At 31.3% G+C, this 23,814-nt stretch overlaps 1 protein-coding gene across 7 annotated transcripts in view; it reads right to left on the bottom strand.

Annotated features, from left to right (window-relative positions):
- Positions 1–1,917: 1,917 nt before the first annotated feature.
- LOC145279942 (uncharacterized) overlaps positions 1,918–23,814 on the bottom strand; it is a 64,520-nt gene continuing 42,623 nt past the window's right edge. For 6 of the 7 annotated variants that reach the window (XM_080131536.1, XM_080131534.1, XM_080131533.1 and 3 more), the window contains exons 7-13: positions 22,984–23,026; positions 20,022–20,164; positions 19,483–19,638; positions 16,294–16,334; positions 7,117–7,230; positions 6,051–6,109; positions 1,918–2,638 (exon numbers count right to left, since the gene is read on the bottom strand). In XM_080131536.1, the coding sequence (XP_079987662.1) occupies positions 2,614–2,638; positions 6,051–6,109; positions 7,117–7,230; positions 16,294–16,334; positions 19,483–19,638; positions 20,022–20,164; positions 22,984–23,026 (581 nt within the window). In that variant the 3' untranslated portion in view covers positions 1,918–2,613. The remainder of the gene's footprint in view (positions 2,639–6,050; positions 6,110–7,116; positions 7,231–16,293; positions 16,335–19,482; positions 19,639–20,021; positions 20,165–22,983; positions 23,027–23,814) is intronic. The other variant, XM_080131538.1, reaches the window with a different exon arrangement.

Raw genomic sequence — 23,814 nt, 5'->3', positions numbered from 1 at the left:
TCTGACTTTGGGTTAATGCTAGAGCTAAGGAAAATTATGTGTGAACACCCTGAAGACTTGATAGAAACAAAACAAAAACAATTTTAGAATTTAGAGTGGGGGTTAGTTTCACATAAATTTAATGTAAAATAATTCACCATTTGGAGACCATTCTAGCATTTTAGGACAGTTGACTAATTTATTTTTTATGGGTGATAAATGGTGCACTTTTCTTTAAGGAAATATTTTTTTTTTTAGACACTGATATGTAGCTTAGTAAGGAACTTTGTTTGGTGAAAAGCTTGCCACTTAGACTTAGCGTTGTTATTAGGGCTAAAGGTTTTAAGAGGAGGAGGCTTGCCACTTGTACCTAGGGTTAAAAAGGTAGGATTAAGGGAGATTTTTTTTTAAATTTTTAAATGCGTTTGAAAAAAATTTTTTTTTAAATTCTTAAACCTCTATGTTTTATATTTTTAAAATTATATTTTGCTACATTTTTATACAACCTTACTGGAAAAAAAAAAAAATCTAAAAATCTGTTTCATGTTTTTTTCATATTTATTATTTATTTTCTGTTATGAATCACTCATTCAAAAGAAATTATATTAATACATTAAAATTATATTTTGATATTTTTTTTATACAATAAATGTTTCGATTTTCATATATTTTTGTGTTATTTATTGCGTAATTATATATTTTTGCGTTATTGTAAACACTTGTTTATATTTGAAGTTCACATAATGGCCGCTAGGCATCATTTCTCTTTCGAAGAACAAGGGTCGATAACTTGTCTGTTGCTAATATGTCACTCATGCATAAATGCCACAACTTGTTTTTATTTCACATATTTGAACATATAAATATATATTTATCTCTGAACAAGAATTAAACATGAATCGAAAGGGCTTTCCTATTATATAAAAAACGGGGGGGGCAATATTTGTGATGTTTAATGGAAGCATGCTCCCTCACAGTTGGGAGATTGTATTTATAAACGCTGCTGATAGAAACTGACAAACCAAATTAATCCACGTTCTGCTATCAACCAATCAGAAACCAGAATTGCTCCATAAAAATTAAATCTTTTTAGCACATAATTTTTTCTTGCCAACATGAGGATCTTTTGCTCTTTGGCTGCAACATTATAAAGTTACCCACTGAGAATTCTTCATCTCCAGGACTTGTATAGAATAACTACCCATCGGATACTCTTCTAAAATTAAACATGACTTCCGATTCAAGATACCCCCTTACTTGACTTTCACAAAAAAACAAAAAACAAAAAAGAAAACACTCGTCTAGCTGAAATCACTATCAATAATCTCCCCTACATTTTATCTGTACCTAAACCTAAACAGATTCCATGAACAAGGCTTCTTTCTTAGAATTGCACGCCTGTGGAACTCTTCAGTTTTCCCGCTTTCCAACTGACCAGAATATGGTCATCTTCAAGTCTAATGTAAACAAGTTCTTGATGAGCTGTTCCCCTTAAGCAATCCAATTTACCAAATTTCCACAACTAATGATTACTACAATATTGCCCCATTGACTACTATACACTCATTAACCCTTATCCTTGAGTGGCCTCCGGGTCTTGATAAGTGGTGACTTCTTTTAAAGGAAAAAAAAATAACAAAAAAAAAACAACAAAAAAAACAAAACAATAAAACCTGCATTTGTAGCAGAAGCTTAAAAACTGAATTTAAAATTACCGACTAGTATAAAAGTTTTGAAAGCAGCAGTCGCTGCTACTACCTACTACCTTATTCGTTCCTCTCCTCCTACCTCCTATTTTGCATAATAGGAATTGAGCCAGACAAATATACGTTCATTTTTTAAATACTTTTTAGTTTTTTCTCAAAATATCTTCCGATCAGCAATATGAGTAAAACCGGGTAAATACCACAAGTAGAATTATAAAAAGTGAAAACAGGAGAAATTGTGAAACAATTTATTCAATAGAAATACATATCTGATTTGGTTGGGCTTTTTATTTTCTTTTTTTATTGCAACAACCTTCATTTTTTTTTTTCTTTTACAATAAACCCTATCATGCAAAAAAAAAAAAAAAATTTTTTAAATCGTCCAATTTTTAATTAACTTTGATAGACATTTAAAAATCTACATTTATTTTGACTGACATGCATTTTTTTTTTTTAAATTTATTCTATCTACAAGATAATAGCATTAAAAAAGGTGTCAGCCATGTTGAGTAAGCTACATTTGCACAAAATATTGACAAAAATAAAGTGGTAATAAATATGAATAAGAGTCGAAAATGAGAATTTAAAAACTTAAAAAAAGAAAATTTGTATATTTAAATTATTTTAAAATTTCCCATGCAACACCTAATTTTGCAAATTATTTCCTGTGTTTTTTGTTTTGTATTTTTTGCAACTGGTTGTAACTGACACCATATGGTTGTGTAGTAAAACGTATACCAAGAAAAAGTGCACTAAAAACAACCATAAAAAAAAAAAAAAAAGAGTAGGATGGGAGTGTATTTGTATTTCTTTTTTTGATGGTAGGGCAAATGTAAATGAAAGATCACAAGTGGTTTTATATTTTTATCTGTCGAATGATTGAATAAAAATTTTAAAATATTTTTAAAAAAAATTTTTAAAGTTGGTTTCATTTTATCTGGTAAGATTTAATCCTGAAATTAAAAAAAAAAAAAAAAAAAAAAAAAAAAAAGAAATATATATTTAATTTAGGAAGTTAACTGGCCTTTTCATGTTAAGTATTAAGCAGATTTTTTTTTTTTATTGTTTGCACAGATAATATTACTAAAGAAGCCCATGTTAGGCTATCCGACTTATGAAGAACAGGTTCGAATGATGCACAACTTTCATTTTTCAATTTATGGCATTTTTTTTGCTGATTTACAGCTATGCAAACTAAATCATTTATTGAGTAATATTATCCGTTCAAACAACAACAAAAATAAATTGAATACATAGCATACCACATACACACATACATATATACATACATTTCCCCAAAACCTCTGGCCTTTATGGAGGGGCTATTAAACTTGCTGCTATGGTGACAGCAAGGTGAGACTCGATTCAAAATATTTCCCATATGTTATATCTCCCATCTTTTGGAAATAAGATACGATTATGAATATCTCCAGTATCAAATAATCTTTATACACTGTTAAATTTACTTTATGTATAAAAACCAAAGAGGAGAGATATAACATGAGAAATATTTGGAATCCAGTCTCCCCTTGCTGTTATTTCAGATCATTTGAAACCATAGCAGCAAATTTTAGTCTCCCTTCCATCAAGGTTAGAGGTTTTGGGGAAATATCAGATATTATGTAAATTATATGCAAAATTAGGAAAACAAATGACTATGATTGAAACATTTTATGGCTGTAAAAAAAGTGCCAAAAATAGGCTCTGGATGATCCCTTTAATGTACGACTTTAAAGGCAAATGTCCAATGAGGCTCCATTTGTTAAATTCTGATCAATAGTCACTGGTATTTAGAACTTATAAAATTGACAAAAAAGGTGGAGTGTGTGTGTGTGTGTATATATAATATATATATATATACATATATATATATACACACACACACACACACACACTCGTAGCCAAATTGAATATTGAAATGCTCATATCTTTGGTTCTATGCAATGAAACTACATGAAAATTTGCAGGCTTTTTGAAGATTATAATACTGTTCTATGGTTAAAATTTTATGACAATTGGTTAAAAAGAACTTATATTTTCACATCAATAAAATATGCTCAAATTTTCCTATATTTGCATATATAGTGTCCTGGCAGACCAGCTTTAGTTTTGCTGCTTTGGGCTGAATTTTGCTTAGGGATTTTTTTTTTCTTTCTTGTCTCCCCTCTGGCCTTGCCAGGCCATTAATATATATATAATAAATGACAAAAATAAAAATTGATTTTAAGTGTTTAAAATATGCAAATTAGCAATAAAAATTCCAACAAATAAGCAAAAGTTTACTGTCTTCATTTAAAACAAACTCATGAGGTAAACTATTAAGGCAAAGTTTGGTGCTTATTCTGCTTATTAGAATATTGATACTTCTCTATTTACTGACCAGAGTTTCTGTGAATGATGCCTCAGCATAGCTTAGCAGATGATGTAAACTGCTGGAATCTGCCCAACACCGATCAAACGAAAAATGCTCAGCCAACGAAAAATTGATAAATGCGCTGTGGTTTTAGCCAATGAAAATCTCAGACAACAGTTAATAAAATCGGAAGAAAAAATGTTTTGATTGTGTACAAAATTTAAACCAGCAAAGATCTCAAGAGAGAATGTGGTATAGGGTCGGAAGACGATCAGTGACTGGTAAAAATTGAGACATTTGCCAGGATTATTTCCTTAGGACTCTCAGAAACTACAGTGGAAATTGGGGAGCCTAGCCTATTTCACAGGAAAAAACATAACAGGAAAAGACTCCCCAAATTTCTTTAGATCTTCGGAGGACATGATCTCCGAGGAGGGTTTCTTGATAACTGTACCAAGCCCTAATGCTGAAACCCTCCTTCCTATAATAAAGTATACTCTGCAAGAGACCAGTCATATCTGACTATTGGTAAATCTTCAGCAAAATAGGAAAAGAAAGGTTTCTTAATCAGCCTTAATTTCATATACCCTACAACAAGCTACTACAAATCATGTGGAGAGAAGGTGAAGGAGGCAAAACAATGCAACACAAAAGAATGCAGAACCGGCTGTCGTTAAACCTAATGTTCCGTACTTGCCACACATTTCCGCAAACGGCTCACAAATGTTTGCATCACATTTTACAAATGTCCAGTTATTTTCAACTTTCTGAAATTATTTTGTGATTGATCGATTATTTTATGGTTTCTTCTGAATCCTTTATTTTTTTTAGAAACCTCACCAGCAAAAAAAAAAAAAAAAAAAAAAAAAGAAAAAAAAAAAAAGAAAAAAAAAAGAAAAAAAAAAGATGCCAAGTCTGCTGAGTACACAGACTATTTGAACATGACATTTCATTCTAATCAGTGTTCAGAAAAGGTTAAAAGAAGCATAAAACGAGAACAAAATAAAAATGTTGCAAAAACAAATCTTTTATACTTCGTCTTTTTTTTCGTTGTGCATTATTCAAACAAGTATTTGGTATGAGAAATAGAATGTTGATATTATTAAAAAATTTTAAAAAGGAGATAACTTTTTAAAGACTGCATTAAAAGAAAATTTCATAACAGAATTCAAACAAAATAATTAAAAAAAACAGAAAATTTGTAATGAATTACATGTGGATAAAATATTTAACAAATTTAAGTAATTTTGCAATGCTTTTTGCTTTCTTTAAATTTTATGCAATTTAGAATTCACCAACATCTAAGAAAAATTGATAAAATACATTTGGCGCGTCTATACAAATGAAAAAAAAAAATTGAATTTCAAGTGAAACAAATGGCACCTATGTAATTGTCAGGTTTCAAATAGTAACCTATCCCAAAATTACGAAAAATGATAAGGCAGAAAAATAATTATTCATGAAAAAGAAATTTGTGAAAGGAAGCAGAATCACTATATTACGCTTACTAAAAAAAGAGGTAAATTGTCATATAAACTTTATTGAAAACAGTTTTTCATTAATAATTATTTTTCTACCTCATTGTTTTCTGTAATTTTTTGATATGTTACTATTTGCGACATGACAATTATTTAGGTACTGTTTGTTTTACTTGAAATTAAATATTTTTTCGTTTGGATAATACAGAATCAGGATACAGTTTTTTTTTTGTTTTTTTTTCTAGATAATGGGGAAGGCAAGAAAGATGAACTGTTCAGGAGTAAAAAAAAAAAAAATTAAATGAAAAATTCTTTAAAATACCTGCACGATTAGAAAAAAAAACAAAAAAAAACTCCAGATGATCATATGGATGCATGATGTGCGCAACCACTTCATTCATCTAATGTAGGCAACACCCGGAAGTTGTACATAAAATAGCAAGGTCTATAACTTGGTGGAAAGAAAACAGCCAAGGACGGAACATACCTAGCTTGATTTAACGATAAAAGTAAAAAAAACAAACAAACACTTACTTTGACGTGACATTTTTAAGTTCTTCTTCAATAGTTTCTTTTTTTGCTAACTTTATTTCCTAGAGAAAAAAGAAAATTATTCAGAGTTAAAACAATATTTTTTAACAAAATCAATTTTGGGTTTTTGTCCAGAATTCTCTATATTAGAAAAAAAAAAAAATGAAATGAAAATTCTGTACGATATATGTATGCACAACAAAACAATAATATATTCCGAAAAGCACTTAAACTGATCAAGTAGTTTTATTCCAGAAAATCTTTTTTGAGTAACTGGGGAGTGATTATCTCATGTCACTATTTTAAAAACAATTTCAACAAATAAACAGGGATAACTCAATTCAAACTTGCAGGATTTGTTATAATATCTATGAATTCCTAACAAATTGCTTAAAATTTGTTTCTTTACAAAAATAAAAACTAATTTATGGAATTTTTGGAACAGTTTAGTTTCATCATGGGTACAGATTTAATTTTATTTTTAATATAGAGGCAATTCTGGACAAAAGCCAAATTTTTTGTAATTATGTTTGCAGCTTTGAAATTAAAGTATATTTGGAGTATCCAATATCATGATATTGGTCAGCAATCAGTTATAAAATTTTCAGCATATGAACAGATACTAACCAATTAAATATCAAATATTCAATTTACATTAAAAAACCAATTAAATATCAAATGTTCACCTTTACATTCATTATAAAACAAATTAAATATTAAATGTTCACCTTTACATTCATTATAAAACCAATTAAATATCAAATATTCAATTTACATTATAAAACAAATTAAATATCAAATATTCAATTTACATTCATTATAAAACCAATTAAATATCAAATATTCAATTTACATTCATTAAAAAACCAATTAAATATCAAATATTCAATTTACATTATAAAACCAATTAAATATCAAATATTCAATTTACATTTATTATAAAATCGATTAAACACACAAAATAATTTGCTATCTGATTATTTAGAACACTCCCTCCACCAAGGGATGGAGTGAGGGGAAAGGAAATATGTTTATAAAATAAGAAAAGGCAAAAAATTTAGCTTAATACCTCATCTTTATCAAGGGTTCTGCCATGGTCTTTAATTTCCTCCAGTTTAGCAATTTGTTTGAGTTTCTTTGTCAGTTTTCGCGATTGCCTTTCAAGTTGTTCTAGCGTTAAAACCTATGAAGAAATCATTGACCATTTTGAGGGAACAATTAAAACGTTTCTTTTTTTTAAAAATGTATATTTCTTCTCATCTTTGCTGTATAATGAAGTAGGAACATTTTCCACCCCAACTTACAAAATTATAGTATAGCTTCACAAACGCTGCCTCCACACATAAGCCGAAAATGGTCACACTACATACCAGTACTCGATGCAGGTTTTCTGACTATTATCATTCGATATCACAAATTGCTACATTATTTCTAAAGACAGTAATTATTCCAAACAAATTGTAGTAAACAGCGGTAAGAGGATAACTCACCCACTTAATATTTTCTACTGTGACTATCCCAGTCAGGACCATAGCAAAGGTTTCATAGTCTACGCTCAATATGAATCACCGTAATTATTTTGTTTTGTTATTACGTACTTTTACTTTTCCCCTACAACTCATTTGCTCCTTTCCAATTCACTTCTGATTAAAACATTGGCTACTCATACATAAACCTTCATTCTAGAGTTCGCATTTTGCAAACACTATGAAATGAATTCATTTATAGTAAACATGGCCACTAGCGCATCCATTAGTTATCTATTGTGGTCTATTACAAACACTAATGACAGAGTTAACAGCATTTCCCGAGAATCAAGTTGTTTACTTTTAATGTTAACGCTTTGGCCCGATGTGAGCGTTTTACGACAGGAATGCCAGACAAAAACATTTGTTTGACACCAACTTCTTTAAGAAAAAAAAAAAAAAAAAAAAAAAAAAAAACGCCAAAAGAGGCCAATTTAGAAACTCAAACCAGATTTTCAGAAACAAAAAAGGTCAAATGTAAAATCTTTATTAACATGCTATATACACAAACTATATATATATATATATATATATATATATCAAAGCTGTTAACTCTGGGCTATATTGAAGATGGTTACCTCCCAAATATTTGCGTTTTTTTTTTATTGGTTTTTTTTTTTTACATAATTTTATATTGTTTTCTTAGCAGTGAAGTAAAGACTTTTACTGTGCACTTGAAATCATGATCTTCTTATATAGGTTTTCAGGGGAAATAATTTTTTTTTTTTTTTTTTTTTTTTTTTTTTTTACATAGATACATTTGTGGTAAGAGACGTTAATAATACATTATACAATTTACATATTGTTTAAAGTGTACTCGAGGACTTTGAAGAATATTTGAAACTATTATATTTAAATTACCGATAAAGTTGCAGCTGAGTATGCTCAGCCAGATCCTACTCCACTCCAAAAATGAGATTCTTCTTTTTTTTTGGGGGGGGGGGGGAATCACCTGTTGGAACACAAATATTTCAGAATTTTGGGTGGGTGAACATTTATAGAGTATATAACCAGATATTCTTAGCCTAGGGAGTTAAATTCTGTGCCTTTTTGGGAAGGGGGATTGAGAGAAAAAAAAACAAAACTATTAAACCAACCACAAACTATAAAGTCTAGGTGGCAACACTACCCCTCAAATCTTTCCCTTAATTCTATCAATAACCATAACTTCATATGCATCTACACACACACAAAAAATAATGAATACTTTACTTTTCAAATTTAACTAGAATTATTACACGTCATTCAAATATTATCTGGACAAAAATTAAGTTATCATTTTACATTAAACTGACACATGAATCTGATCCCTAACATCTAAAATAGTTTATTGTATAGCATTCACCAGGCTAAACTGGCTTCCTCCAAAGGAGGAAGTGTCAAGGGAGTATTTCATTCACAGACGGTCCCCAGTCACATGTTAGGTTTGCATTCACATTACAATTATTTTTTACGTAAATTTGCTTTTTGTGAAAATGTTTAAAACTCTAAAAGTTAAAATGTTGAATATTTTAATTTTCACATAATGCTTTTTTATTTAAGAAAACATTGGTCAGCGTTAATTTTAGTAAAGTTTTTTTTTTTTTTACAAGTTTTAAAGTTTGTTATTCGGAAAAAAAAAAAAAAAAAACTTTCTTATAAATTAAACATTTTATTTATATCAGAAATTGTGTCCAGCATCTTTAATGTTCCTGTTAGTACTTCCATTATTGCCATCATCTTCAGTTTTTCCATCCTGACATGGGGTACCAACAAAGTTTGCGAGTTTCACTTGTGGGTCATTCACCAGCAGCATTTCCATTGCTTGTTTTTTAGGGGTTGCACATTTTAAATTATTTAATTATTAATGGGAATCTAACTTCAGAACTTAACGACTACTTCCTGAAAACAAAACAAAATTACCTCAGTCTAGAAGGATCCCTGCTTTATTGAAATGGTTTCCGGATCGGTTAAAATATGCCATGTGTAGAGTTTTGGATTTCATTGGCTCATCACCTCGAAGCCCCATAAGGGGAATACGCCTAGACAGAAACCTATTCACCTAGTAATAGCAGGGCTGCATAGCCAATAATAGACTGATTGACAGTTCAAATTTATGTCCCTAGGTTTTCCTTCCTAAGATTAATTATTCCCCCCCGGGACAGAAAGGAGTATGCATCCTTTCTCAGTAAGATTGTTCCTACAGCCATCGTCCTAATTCAGATTTTGTAGATCTGAAAAAGGACTGACATGATCAGCCGACTGATCGGATCGGGCCTTTCCAATCGCCTGTTTAGCCCAGGTATGGGCCAATGTGGTGTGTTGGAAGTGGGAGAGGGGTGGATGTTAAACTGATCCCCAAGTCCTTCAACCACCAGGATCCTGTCCTAAGGCATAAGGGACTTGCTCTCTGCAGGAGAGCAGTCAACATATTCTGGTGCCCCACCAACAAACTCTGGAATCTGCATGATACCGACAGAAGAATGATGAGAAGATAACTCAAAGAAATGGTGCACATGTTGGGTGATGATCATCTACTAAGAAGACCTAATATAGAATTTAATACAGAGCAATTTTAGCTATTTCCAAGTACAAGGAGGGGAAAGGGAATGCCAGGGAAAATAACTCCATCTGATTCTTTGAGTTTGCAAAAATTTAAGATTATTTTTACAATTTTTAATAATTTGTTGAGGGTTCCTTTTTTGTTTATTTTCTTTCAAGAAATGGTTTCAAAATTTATTAAAATTAGGACTTCAGGACTTCATGTACATTTTGACAAACTCCAAGAATTAGATAGCATTATCTCCTCGTAGCTGGAAATTGCCAAGATAGCTCAGTTGCAATCTGGCTCACTAAAATTTGATTTTTAGTCTGTAAAAAATACTTGATCAAATTAAGTATTTTTATTTTTAATGACACCTTCATTCCATAACTGCTATAACAGATTTTTCCTAATCTTCATTTTTAAATGTCTTTGCTAAACTGCACAGGCATCATTCTTCTTATAAATGCCACTTATTCAGTTTCATCTCAATATTTAAAAAGAAAAACAAATTAGCTCAAAAAGTGTATATACTTCCATATTGGGTTAAAAAAAAAAAAACAAAAGACAGTACACAAAAAATTAGGCCAATTCATCCAATATTTTTATTATAATGAATAAAAAATAAAATAAAACTGAAAGAAAAAAAAGAAATGTTGAATTTTGTCATTAGCCATTTTTTTTTGCCTTCATTTATGCCAAAGGGACGTAACTTAAATTTTATGAGCCGATACACACACCCCCTCCTTCACATTTAACACACCCCTCCTTCACATTTAACACACCCCTCCTTCACAGTTAAGGAACTCCAAAATTTGCATGGCGAGGATTATTAAAAAAAATTTTTTTTTTTTTTAAACTAAAATACTGGATGAATTAGTGTAAATTTTGGTATACAGCCATTTTTTTTTTTTAACCTAACCAATATGTTCATAAAGTTTTTGCGCAATTATTTTTTTTTTTTACTATTAAGGATAAACATCTAAACGGTTTCTGAGCAAGCATCCGATTAAAGAAAAAAAAGAAAAAAAAGCATGCTTTTCTAAGACTATGACTAAGTTTAATTTTTAGTTTCTCCATGGCCGTAGGTTTTTGATTACTCTATAGTAATACACTTATTAAACATACAAGGAGTTTTAATAGTTAAAACCTATATTGGGATAGATATTGCAAATATTTATCTCCCCTTCCTCCATGTTTTTATATATACAAACACTTTAACTTGGACCTTCTTGCAGATTAAGTTTATAAAAAAAAAAAAAAAACAAAAAAAAAACAACCCTTAAAAGTAAGGGTGAGCAACTAATTTTTCTAAAGAGATATCAAAGTTAAGTGAATTTAATAAGGTCAAACATCACGCCATAGGGCAAACTTAACTTTGGCTGCAAGCCAGTTTCTGCGTATTTGTTTGTTTCCCCCAAGATGTTGGGGAAAACCAGCTTCCCATAAAAAAGGGGAGTGTCCAACTGAATAGCAATCGTCTGATATGACAGGTTTTGGTAGCATTGATCAACGCTCATTGCTTTCTGGACGTCCCCGCCTGACACAAGTGCCAAAGAGCTGCCTTTGCTACAGATTCAGTTTCACTTATATACGGAAAAGCCAAACAAATATGCGAAGAGTAAAAAATGTTGCGAAAATAGCGTGTAAAAGTCGCCCAAATAAAAGATACACATGACATACAAAAAACATGCACACACATTTTGCTTTTTATCAGTCACTAGCGGGGGTACCCGGCGTTGCCTGGGTTTTTAGAGGCGTGTGTGGGAGGGGGGGGGCGGTAAAATGATTACAAAGTGAAGTAATAACCCTGTTTAAATATGAGTATTTTTTTTAGATTAGGTCCACTTCCACAATTTACTTTTAAATGACGACTCTTACAGGGTTTTCCACTATGCTGAATACAGAAATTGCATTGAAATTTTGCAGAAAGAAGTAGTTATCGAGATATAAAAAGTTGTTTTATGCATTGCATTCTTTGGCAGCCATCTTTGTTACGTGCACAGATTTGTTTACGGTGCACACGCACCTATTACAGACGGCCGCCAAAGAATACAATGCATAATACAACTTTTTATATCTCGATAACTACTTATTTCTGCAAAATTTCAATGCGATTTCCGTATTCAGCAGAGTCGAAAACCTATAAGAGTCGTCATTTACAAGAAAATTGTGGAGGTGGACCTAATCTAAAAATTTACCAAATCTATAATATAAAGCTGAATGTCTGTGTGTGTGTGTGTGTGTGTGTGTCTGGTCACGAATAGGCTCCTATATGGTTGACTATTTTAAAAAAAACTGATTACATATAATGATAGAAGATGTATCGAGACACAGGAATGGGTATGTTTGATCTGGCAGAACGGTCGTTCATTAAAATTGTAGGGTCTGCGTTCGTGCCTGGTCCACAAAGTATGGAAATAAAAAAAATTAAAAACGTTTACAAGTGTTTTTGATATAGATGTACATAATACTTTGATAAGTATGTTTTAACTTAAATAGGGATGGTATAATAAAATTGTGGGGTCTGTGTTCGCGCCTGGCCTCCATAGAATGGAAATATGAAAAGTCTTTATTAAAGTTTGTGCCTATCTATCTGCATAAGTATACTTTGATAATTATGTTTCAGTTTGAAGAAATATGGTATAATAAAATTATGGGGTGTTCGTTCGCACCTGACCTCCATAGAATGGAAGTATGTCACAAAGTTTAACAAGGTTTTTTGATATAGATCCACAGAATATTGTGATAAATATTTCAGTGTGAACAGGTATGGTATAATAAATTATGGGGTTTATCTATTTTATTTTTACTTTCATCATATTTTCTTTTGGTTTTGATACCCCCAAATTCGAAACTATCTCTTTACAATCCTTCTTTTTCATAAATCTATATATATAAAAGTGAAAATGTATGTATGTATGCGTGTTTGTGCGTCTGCTAAAAACTTTCGACAGACACAACAAAAATTAACAAACTCGGTATCGTATTGAAGCTCCATCCTTCGCTTGAAAAATTGCCAAAAAACGTTCATTTTTTCACCACGAAATCGACAATTTTCGACAGGAGGGGGGTCCAACAAAAACGGTACTTTCGTGATGACTGGTTCTACGCATGCGTCAGAAGACGTCATGACCTGATTTACTTTAAATAGTTGAAAAACTGATTAAATTTCATGTACGTCGCGTTAGGTCAGTTGATTAGCGTGTTGGTTCATTATCTAAACGTTTTGGGTTTGAATCGTGGTGCGAGATGTTTTGTTTTTTTTTCGATTTTTTAAATTTAAATATTGACCCAGTGTTATTCAAGCCATTTTTCATGTGTTCGTTTTTCTGTTTTTAACATCGTTCGTTTGCCTTACGTTAGTTTTTATTGTTCTTTTTTTTCAATGCTTTGATTACCCCCCCCCCGGCTTAAGTTTTAACGTTTTCTTTTTTTACTTCGCTTATAACAAACAAATCTGGTCATTGATCTCATTTGCTGAATAGCTGTTGTCGTCGTCGTAACGCTCGACGACTTCCGTGTGCGCACCTGTCAATTTTGTTCTTACTTAAATAAATTTGAACATCTTTCAGTAACTCATTCTGGCTGGCCGATTTTATTTTCAAACTTCGCCTCAGGGTTTCAGGTTCGATCCTACCCCCCCCTCCCGGTTTCTTTTTTTATTTAACACCACACACATTTCCAAACACCGGGTACCCCCGCTAATACTTTCATAAATCAGAGTCCATTTTCTGTAGGCTGTTTTGAACCCAGTCAATGACGGGTACTTTTGCTAGTATTATAAAAACAAACAATATTAAAACTTCTTAACAAAAAAACAACGGTCTGGCGGTGCCCAGGTGTTTGAAAAACCAAAAAAAGTTTGAGCGAGGGGAGGTTTGAACTCGAATACTTGAGGCAAAAGCGAAAAAAAAAAAAAAGGTTATGAATAAACTAAAAAGTGAATTAGGTCAAATATCAATCCCGCAGTCAAGTTTGTTTTGGTTTAGTTTGCCAACATGTCGGTCCCCATAAAAATAGGGGTATCCATATGAAAGCAATTGTCTGATATAAGGTTTCCACCGTATTGATCAAAAGCTGATTGCTTTCTGGACATTCCGGTGTGAAAGCCGATAACACACCATTTGAACTTAGTTTCACTTTATACTAAAAAGCAGGACAAACAGGTGACACAGCGAAATAGCGCGATTTTTATAAAAGTCGATGTAAATAAATCTAGACACGACACGCGTTCCCAAATCCTAGATATTATTATCTAGGGGGTGTATAAACAGTTCTAAGCAATAGTACCCCTAGGATTTATTTAATTATTTATATTTGGCAAGTGCACGTTTTAATAACTTAATGAGGTCAACTTTGACTGCGGGATAGTATTTCATTTACTGCGGAAAGTTTTTTTTTATTTTTGTTTTCCCAAGATGTTAGGGGGGGGGCACCAGATCCCTTTGTCTAAATTGAATAGCAATTGTTTGATATAAGGAAAATATTTTCATATTGATCAAATCTGATTGCTTTCGGACATTTCTGGCGATAGCCGGAAAATACCGCCAGAATTAGTGTTGCTTTTATTATAAGAAAAACACTAATCCACATGCGGCGAGCGACAAATGTTGAATATTTATCTTCCCGAAGTCGAGCAAATTAAATAGACAGGCGAGCTCTGTTGTTAACTCTGAGATATTATGATTTATATGTGATATAAAAAGTTGCAAGCTGACCGAGCGCTTCTCTGAAAAAAGTCTTTCTCAGACATACACAAAAAGTGAACATACATACATTTTCGCTTTTATATATATAGATTAGACACAAATTTAGAAAGATTCCCTGAATTTCAGTTTAAGACCTTTTAAACTTTAGACATTTTCAAAATTGGAATAAGATTTAGTATCATTGTATCTTGATTTTAATCTTTGCCCCTGATAGTAGCCCCCTACACCAAAGTGGCAATTTGCCTTGTTTGGGGTGAAAATGTAATTAAAAAAAAAAAAAACATAAACAGAAGTGAAAAATTCTCCTGCTTTGGAATTAATTTTACCTGTCCTGAGACTGGTATTCTTTTTAAAAAGAATTCAATTTAATATTTCAATAATAAAAATATAAAACATACTATTCAATAAATATTTACACAAACAGATTTGAAATTTCACAATTTTTATTGTAATTATAAAGCTATTATTACACTAGACAGGAAATAAAAATATTAACTTCAAACAATGAAGATGTATTGGCTGCACCTTTTTTTACGAGCCGGACAAAGTCCAGGTCTGCTTTAAAGTAATTGGTTTTACCAATATGAAACAAAAGTCATTTCACAGGATTTATCTCCCCCTGTTAATGATTGGAGTTGGGAATCAGTGAGCCTAGTGGATAACAATGTGGACTGACAATCAGTGTGCCAAGTTCAAATTCAGTTGGTTCCATTGCACTACTTTCATTTGTGGATGTTGGCAACCTTCATGTAGTCTTTCGTAATTCTAAAAGGAATCTGAGAATCTAATACCAAAAACAGAATCAAACAGTTGATAAGATTATGCAAATTTATTATTTTATGAATGATAAAAATATTTTTAACACAAAACACGTTTCATTCTATTTCTCTAGATGAAAAAAAACATTTCATAAAATTTTTTTTTTTTAATATATTAACAAATTTAAAACAGTTAAACAACATAGTTATAATAATATATACAAATTTAAAACAGTTAAACAACATAGTACAATAGAACCCTAGGATACGGCATTAAAAATTAGTAACAAAATACAGTAAAGTATGTATATAATCAAATAACATAAATAACACCGTAAGTCGAGGCAAATACCGTAACCAAGGTCCGGAAAAACATTGTATTCCACATTGTAACCTGAAAAAAACTATCCTAGGGCCACCGTATCCGGGATCCTGCTGTATTTATTATTTCATGGCAAAAATAACTTATTTTTGTAAACAATATTTAACACAATATACAAAGGTGTACAAAACTTTTTTTCTTTTATGCTAATTTGATTTTTTTTTTTTTTTTTTTAAACTCAAACAGAAAGTCTGATTTTGTTAGCAGAACATTTTTATATCAATACAAAGTTTTATCTGACATCAATTTTTAATTTTTTAAAAAAATTTATTTCAAGATTTTTTTCCAAGTATTTTTTTTTTCCTGTGCTATAAAAAGAAAATCATGAAAATAAATAAAATTCTTACGTTGGAAGTTTTAGCTTCAATATTTTCTTTCTTCTCGAGTTCTACAAAAGAAATTTAGAGCAAAAAACAAAATATTTAACGTTTCCTCATTTCAAGTCTGGACTACTTATGTTACTTAATATAAAAATGTTTTTTTTTAAATTATGGAACTTTGATATGTATCACATGGAGACACGAGAACTATAGAATGAATGTAATGAGAATCTTAAAGACAGAACGTTTAAATCTGGACAGTATAGGAAGATGTGGGCGCAACAGGAAACTTTGTTGGTTTGGTCACATTAAAAAAAAAATAAGGAAAGTGGATGAGAGTGCTTAGATTAGTAGATGTAGAGGAGTAGAATTAAGAATGTCCATATTATCTGCAACAAATGTGGCGTAATCAAGTGTAAATCTGGGGGTTTGCAACCATAGAATTTATGGTGCTTGCTTATATTGACAATCTTTTAAACCAACACATTTCAGGTAAAAACATTACATACTTACGCATCATGGTTAAATTGGTATAAATTCCAAAAATTACGAAAAAATAATTACAAGTAAAAATAGAATTATCGAATTTTATCATGTTTTAGTGTGAAACCAAGTTGGTATGACAAACAAGGGAGATAACCCTTGACTTAAGGGCCCACCATTTTTTTTAAAACACACCCAGAAATTAATTGTGGCCAATATTTTTTTTGTTAAAACTGCATCTAGCACACCCACCAAATCATTTTTCACCATGACACATCAGTACGTAATAAATTTGGATCTGAAGTACATTGGTTTAAAAGACAACCAAATTTACCCAATCAAAATGTATCCCCCCACCCATAAAGACTAATCAAAGGGAAGCATTCTGTATCTAGGTTGAAAATGTAGAGTAGGTAACAGACAATAAAAGGAGCAAACAATGAAATAATGATGCTAGAAAGTAATAGTTGTCTGGTGCTTCTTTATTATACAAACAAAAAAAAAATATTGAATTGCAAGTAAAACAAATAATACCTACATAATTAACAGGTCACAAATCGTAGCATATCCAAAAATTACAGAAAACAATAAGGTAGAAAAATAATTAAAAATTATTTTCAATGGGAATAAATTTTGTCTGACAATGTGAATTACATTAGTCATATGATGTAAGCAGCAGAACTTAATTATCTCCCCTGTCAACTTAATCCTTTTATAGTGATTTTACTTCCTTTCACAAATTTCTTTTCCGTAATTATTTTTCTACTTTATTGCTTTTCGTAATTTTTGGATATGTTACTACTTGAGACCTCTAACAATAGCATAGGTACCATTTGTTTCACTTGAAATTCAATATTTTTTTCCGTTTGTATAATATAGAAGCGTCAGTTATCCTATTAAGAAAACTTTTCATTCTATATGGTGGTAGTAGATATAAGCACGAGAGTGAAAATTCCTCCGACTTTCTGTATGCATGACTTATGTGTAGAGCTAGATAATTTTAATAAAATCAGATTAATGGCATATTAAAAAAAGGGGGAAAAAAAAACACATGCAAGTCAGACTAGAAAGATACATACACATGATCACATAATTTTATAAATAGAAAAATACTTATGCAAGAAGAGCAATCTTTAAATTAAAATAAGAGTTATCTCCCTTACATCATATGCGTTAATCTGGGAAATAAATATAACTGCTTACTTATATCAAATAATAATTTTTTCAAGGTTAATTATCAATACAAATGAAAAATCGGTACTTGTATAGTTTAATCAAGACTTTACAAAAATGAAAAAGTTATATATGTATCCATTTTGAACCGAAGTTCTCTGAAAAAAAAAAAAAAATTCACTTAATTTGAGTAATTTTTTTTGTTTTGTTTTTTTTAAAAGATATAATTCATATTCGATGCAACCACTATCAATGTTTGCTTGTTTTAGTATTACTATACTATAGCAGTTACTATTACTACACTTCAGGTGAGATGGAGAAAATGTACAGGTATTTGAAACCATAAGTATATACCGTATATACTTGTGTATAAGTCGAATTTCTGGAAGATGATTTTAAGGTTATTTGGGCGGGAGGGTCGACTTATACATAAGTAACGTTTTTGGAAATGTTAAGAGCGACTCAGTGCTCGATCATAACATAGAAAACGCCATTTTGTTTGTGCACTCGGTATATACCGGTAATCCTAATAATTAATTGGACTCCTTCCAAACCCCACTGTGTAGTGTGTTTGCTAGCATGTAAGCACATGCATGATTTTTCAGTGGGAAGCTTAATAATAATTGGAATAGCTCTCGCAATGTTCACTCTCTAGACGTGGCTATAGGCCTAAATTCGATATGATGCATCCGGTGATATTACAGTTATTTTAGTAGCTTAGATTATGTAGTGTTTATGAGATGTCGTTTTCCCAAGTTGAAACAATTTAATGACAACTATTAAATGATGACAACTATTAAATGATGACACTTAATGCAGGTTTTCACATTATTACGGTATATTACAGCTCGTTTACATTACGGTATGTAATATAAATTATGTCTAACAACAGTAACTACGCCTAGAATCTACAGCATGTCATTGATCAGCAACATTTGCGTTCGTTGCATATAAGTGTGCAGTGGTTTGGTTCTATATATGTAAATCGAATAGACCACACTTGTGTAAATGCACGTATTATCGCTTGCAGTTGTATTTATGTCTTACAAAAAAAAAAAAAATCAACATCAAAAACGAAATTATCTGTGTCATGAGAGACCATTTAAAATAAATAATGATGAATCTAAAACAATTTTAAACCTATATCCAAAAACGTAACACAGAAATTAATTCCTTATCTTGGGGGTAAGCACAATTTATTTCATACTTTGATTACTGAGGTTTATATATAAATAATAATTTACTTGTCTGTACGCTAAGTGTCAAAAAAAAAAAAAAAAAAAAAAAAAATCACAAACATTAATGAGAAACTAATTACCTCCCTTTATAGTTGCTCTTTACCAATTAAAAAAAAAATCATTAAACCATTTAATTTCTTAAATCAATTCTTTTTAGCTTTAAAAAGGTTAAAGAATTTGCTAAAATACAGTTGACTTATACATAGGAATATCTAAAAATCACAATTTTTGGTCTTAAAATGCACGTTGATTTATACACACGTACATACGGTAAAAGCAATATTTTTATAAATAAATATTAAAATGGAAATGGATAACTTACCTTGTCCAACATCGAGGGAGAATGTGGAAGCAGTATTGACAGACACTGTTGTCGAATCAGACTTTTGCCATTGTTGAGATTCAGTCATTTTACTTAAACCAAAACCACGACCAAAAGGAACATTTTCTTGGGCAACTTTTACTGGAGGGTTAATTCCTGACAAAATGAAAAAAAAAAAAAAAATGAAAAAAAAAAAAAAAAAAAAAATGAAAAAAAAAAAAATGAAAAAAAAAAATGAAAAAAAAAAATGAAAAAAAAATGAAAAAAAAAATGAAAAAAAAATGAAAAAAAAAAAAAATTAATAAATTATTTCATATTATTCTTAGAAATTCAAACATTTAACAATTTTTCAAATATTAATAATGCAAAAATGGTGAATTAATGAAAAAAAAACAAAAACAAACTTATTTCTGCTTGAAGTCATAACTCATATGTACATATACAGTTTTCTAAAATGTTCACAAGGAGAATCAAAAAAATTAAATCAATAATATATATTATTAAAAAAAATAAACAAAATAAAAAATTTTACTACTCACCTCTTCCCCTCCCTCTTCCTCTCCCCAGATTTGCACTTTGAGCATTCAAACAACCAAATTTTGACACTGGGTTATCAGCATTGGCAGTTAAAGGTAGACGCAATGGCTCATTGCTTTCAGATTTAAAGGCTGGTATACTTGAACTGTTTAAGAGACAAGATTTTGGATTTCAGAAATTTTTTTTTTTTTTTTTTTAAAAAGACAAACAAAAAACACAATGCAAGAGAAACATTTTCAACATTTGTTATACATATTTATATTAAAAAAAAAAATTAATAAATCCCTCACGGTATCAGATGACAATCATTTTTAAAAATTGTCAAAAAAAAACTAGAAATATCCTTTTTAAAGAGTGAACAATTGTTCATATTGAAATGCTAAGCTAATTTCTACAAGCGCAAGGGAACAACAAAAATAAAAAAACGGAGAAGATGGAATGTGTTTCTTTTTCAGTTCATGCATTTAATTTGGGCAAACTACTGACAAAAAATATTGAAAACAAAGGACATTAGACTTTTAAAATCATGTTCAGCTGAAAAAAAAAAAAAAAAATGTAACCACAGCTGACAACATGCTGGAGGTAGACTTATTCTGTTATCTCGGAGATATGCAGAGCACAGATGGTGATATGTACCAAGAGTAACTATAAGCGTGAAGGCAACATGGGCAAACTTTTGTGAGCTGTTGTTTGTGTGATAAAATTGTGAGCTTCCCCCTCCTCTACATCTGGAGTAGGTTGTATAAAAAGCTGTGTTAGCAAGGTCGTATCATGTGTGAGCAAAAGCTGGGACCTCACGTGGTCCACTATTATCCGACTGCAGCTAAATGATAGAGCCATGGTTAGATGGATTTGTAATCTGATCAAACCAAACACATCAGGTCAGAGGATTTGCACAGCATAGAGGTTATTCTAAGAATAAATCTGTTATTCTGATATGGCCATGTGGAGTAATCATCTTCATGGATAAATAGCTGCAGAAACATGAATGCCTTGGATTGTAGGAAGGTCGAATGGCCAAGGAAAATTTGAAAGTAAGTGATTAGACAAGGCAATACAAGATGGAATTTAGAGAGAGTTTGTCTGCTGAATGGTGAGGATTTGAGACCAAGCATACAAAACATCAAAAACCTCTAACCCTTGGACAAACGGTGACCTTAAATGAATAGAATGAAGAGAGCCGATATTGAACATAGCACTATTTAGATATGGCGTGTAAAAGTGATGTTAAAATTAAGCAGAGAAGTTCAAGGTTTAAGATTGCATGGCAGGATACGACATCATGAAAATAAGTCTTTGGTTGAAAAGAAAGTTCCTACCTCTAGGAGTTTAACATTAATGTTATCAAGCATGAGTTTCGAGTCCTTCGACACCATTACGGCGTCGGAAGGGAAAGATGCAGTTTACCTGTAAAGTACAGCCAGAAGTAAGTCTAAACTTCAACAATTAATAGCGTTTTTTTTTTTTTTTTTCTTTTAAATTTATTACGTCTACAATTTCAGCCACAAAATAAAAAGGGGTGGGGAGCTCAGTGCGGCACAATCATGTTGACAGACCGGTTCTCAGCAGATCACTGAAGTTGAGCCTGGCCAGTACCAGATGGATGACCATTTAGGAAGGCTAGGCGCTGTATGTACCTTCTGGGAAGGTTGGACGTGGGGCCAGTAACCTCACCCCAGAAAAAGAACTCCTCGCAACAAAAGCATCTACGAAGTTGTGGATGGACTATGCCCCTCCAGGGGTTAAAGTCAGGAGTTGTGGATAGGCTATGTCAGGGGTTGTGGATGGACTATGCCCCTCCAGGGGTTAAAGTCAGGAGTTGTGGATAGACTATGTCAGGGGTTGTGGATGGACTATGCCCCTCCAGGGGTTAAAGTCAGGAGTTGTGGGTGGACTATGTCAGGGGTTGTGGATGGACTATGCCCCTCCAGGGGTTCAAGTCAGGATGGATTGAAGAAGCTCAGTATCTGCGATTGCCGCATCAACTTCAAAAAGATAAGCACCTTGCACGCTTGGCATCTCAGTTTGACCATGTACAATAAGTCACCTCTTGCATCACCTCCATAACATGCATGGGTACTGCAGGAACTAGGGAGCATAGTAAACCAAGATATGGCCAAAGTGCATAAAAAAATGATTTGACTAAGAATTTAATCTTAGTTTGAGCAGGAAAAAAAAAAAAAATCACTGCCACATCTAGCTGACTACCCATCCTATTTTTAGATCACCTTTGTGTGCCTTGGCGAATTATTTCCTCCTACTGTCCTGGATTATGAACCTTTCTACTTCTAAAAAACCTTCCTAGTGAATGACCTCCAGACAGTTCTTGGGGCTCTGGAGTCCAGGAAACTCGTAGCATCTTAAATACCAAATTTTTAAGGGTAGGATAGAAACAAAGAAAAAGACTCCCATGTAGTATAAAGAGCTTGTAACTTATACAAAAGGCAAACTAATTTTAGTAAATTGACTCCTAAGATTCGCCAAATAACATGTACTATAAGTATAAGGCTAGAACTTGCGTACAATTTAACATGACAGTAAAAGGATACATTTAATGAAATCTTTGTACTGAAAATATTTCATATCTAAACTTTAAAAAAAGTGTACAATCAGACAACTTATTGCGTTACATATCATTACATAAATATTGTATGTTAATCACTTTTTTATTAATCACAGTCTTATTGAATGAAACAAGTTTTTGAACAGCCAATATTCTTGCTTCAGACAGGAGTCTACTTTTCTAGAATTTGGGCATTTGTGATGTAATGGGTCCAATGTAGAAGGAGGCTCATATGAAGGCTGTTTGTTTAGGTTGGGAGTCATTACAGAAACATTAAAATTGGAAATTTTATAACTTGGAAATCTTCCAGAAATATAATTCCAGTATTTTCACATCTCAAAATTATTTCAATGACAAAGTCAAGAAAAAAAAAAAAAAGCATTAAAAAGAAGAATACATACTTCTCAAATCTGTTTAGACCCAGACTTTGATTGGCATCAGTTTCTAAAGAGGGAGAGAAAATAAAATAAAAGTTATTCTCGAGATTTAAAAAATAAATAAATCTACTCTTGAATCAAATATAAGTTTAGAAGTTTTGTTCATTTTCTTTCCAATTCTCTATTTAAGCATGTCATTCAAATAACATCGGATTCTTATGTCAAGCACAAGAAAGCAATAGATTTTAATTTAGACAAACTGGCATGCTACCACTCCTCACTAAAAATCTTTATAAAACAATTCTAACGGGCTGAGATTAGGGGAAATTAAATTTGTTGATATATTTATTTTTCATTATCATTTTTTTTATTTACATTTACTAAAAAACATTTACAATTTTAAAAAGTAAGAAAGTAAGCAAATATTTTTTTCTTAAAAAAGGAACATTTTGTTTGATTTGCAATTTTTTTAAATATTCTCCAAGTCAGATAAAATTTATAATTTTTTGCAAAAAAAAAAAAATAAAAAAGAATAAATAAAATAAAACTGAAAAACTAACCCCAGAAATGAATTTTTCACTTTCTAAAGCCCCTTAAAAATGATATTAGATGACTATGATTCCAAAGTTAGTAGCCAAGATGGCTGCCTCTGCCATCTTGAATTCTGACCATTTTTGATGCTCATTTGTTCACTATAGAGTGAACAACTTAAGAAAATGCTATTCAATACAACTTGTGAACAAAAGTAATATATATAAAAAAAAAAAAAAATCACTAGTCCGATATTTGTGAACCATAGAAATTAATTTGTTATCTTGGGGGTGAGCACAATTTATTTCACACTTTGATTACTGA

This window comes from Euprymna scolopes, chromosome 7 (genome assembly GCF_053919585.1).
Source record: "Euprymna scolopes isolate OS-2025 chromosome 7, ASM5391958v1, whole genome shotgun sequence".
NCBI lineage: Eukaryota > Metazoa > Mollusca > Cephalopoda > Sepiida > Sepiolidae > Euprymna > Euprymna scolopes.
The sequence above is the reverse complement of the archived record's forward strand: the minus strand, read 5'-3'. Positions and strand labels throughout refer to the sequence as shown.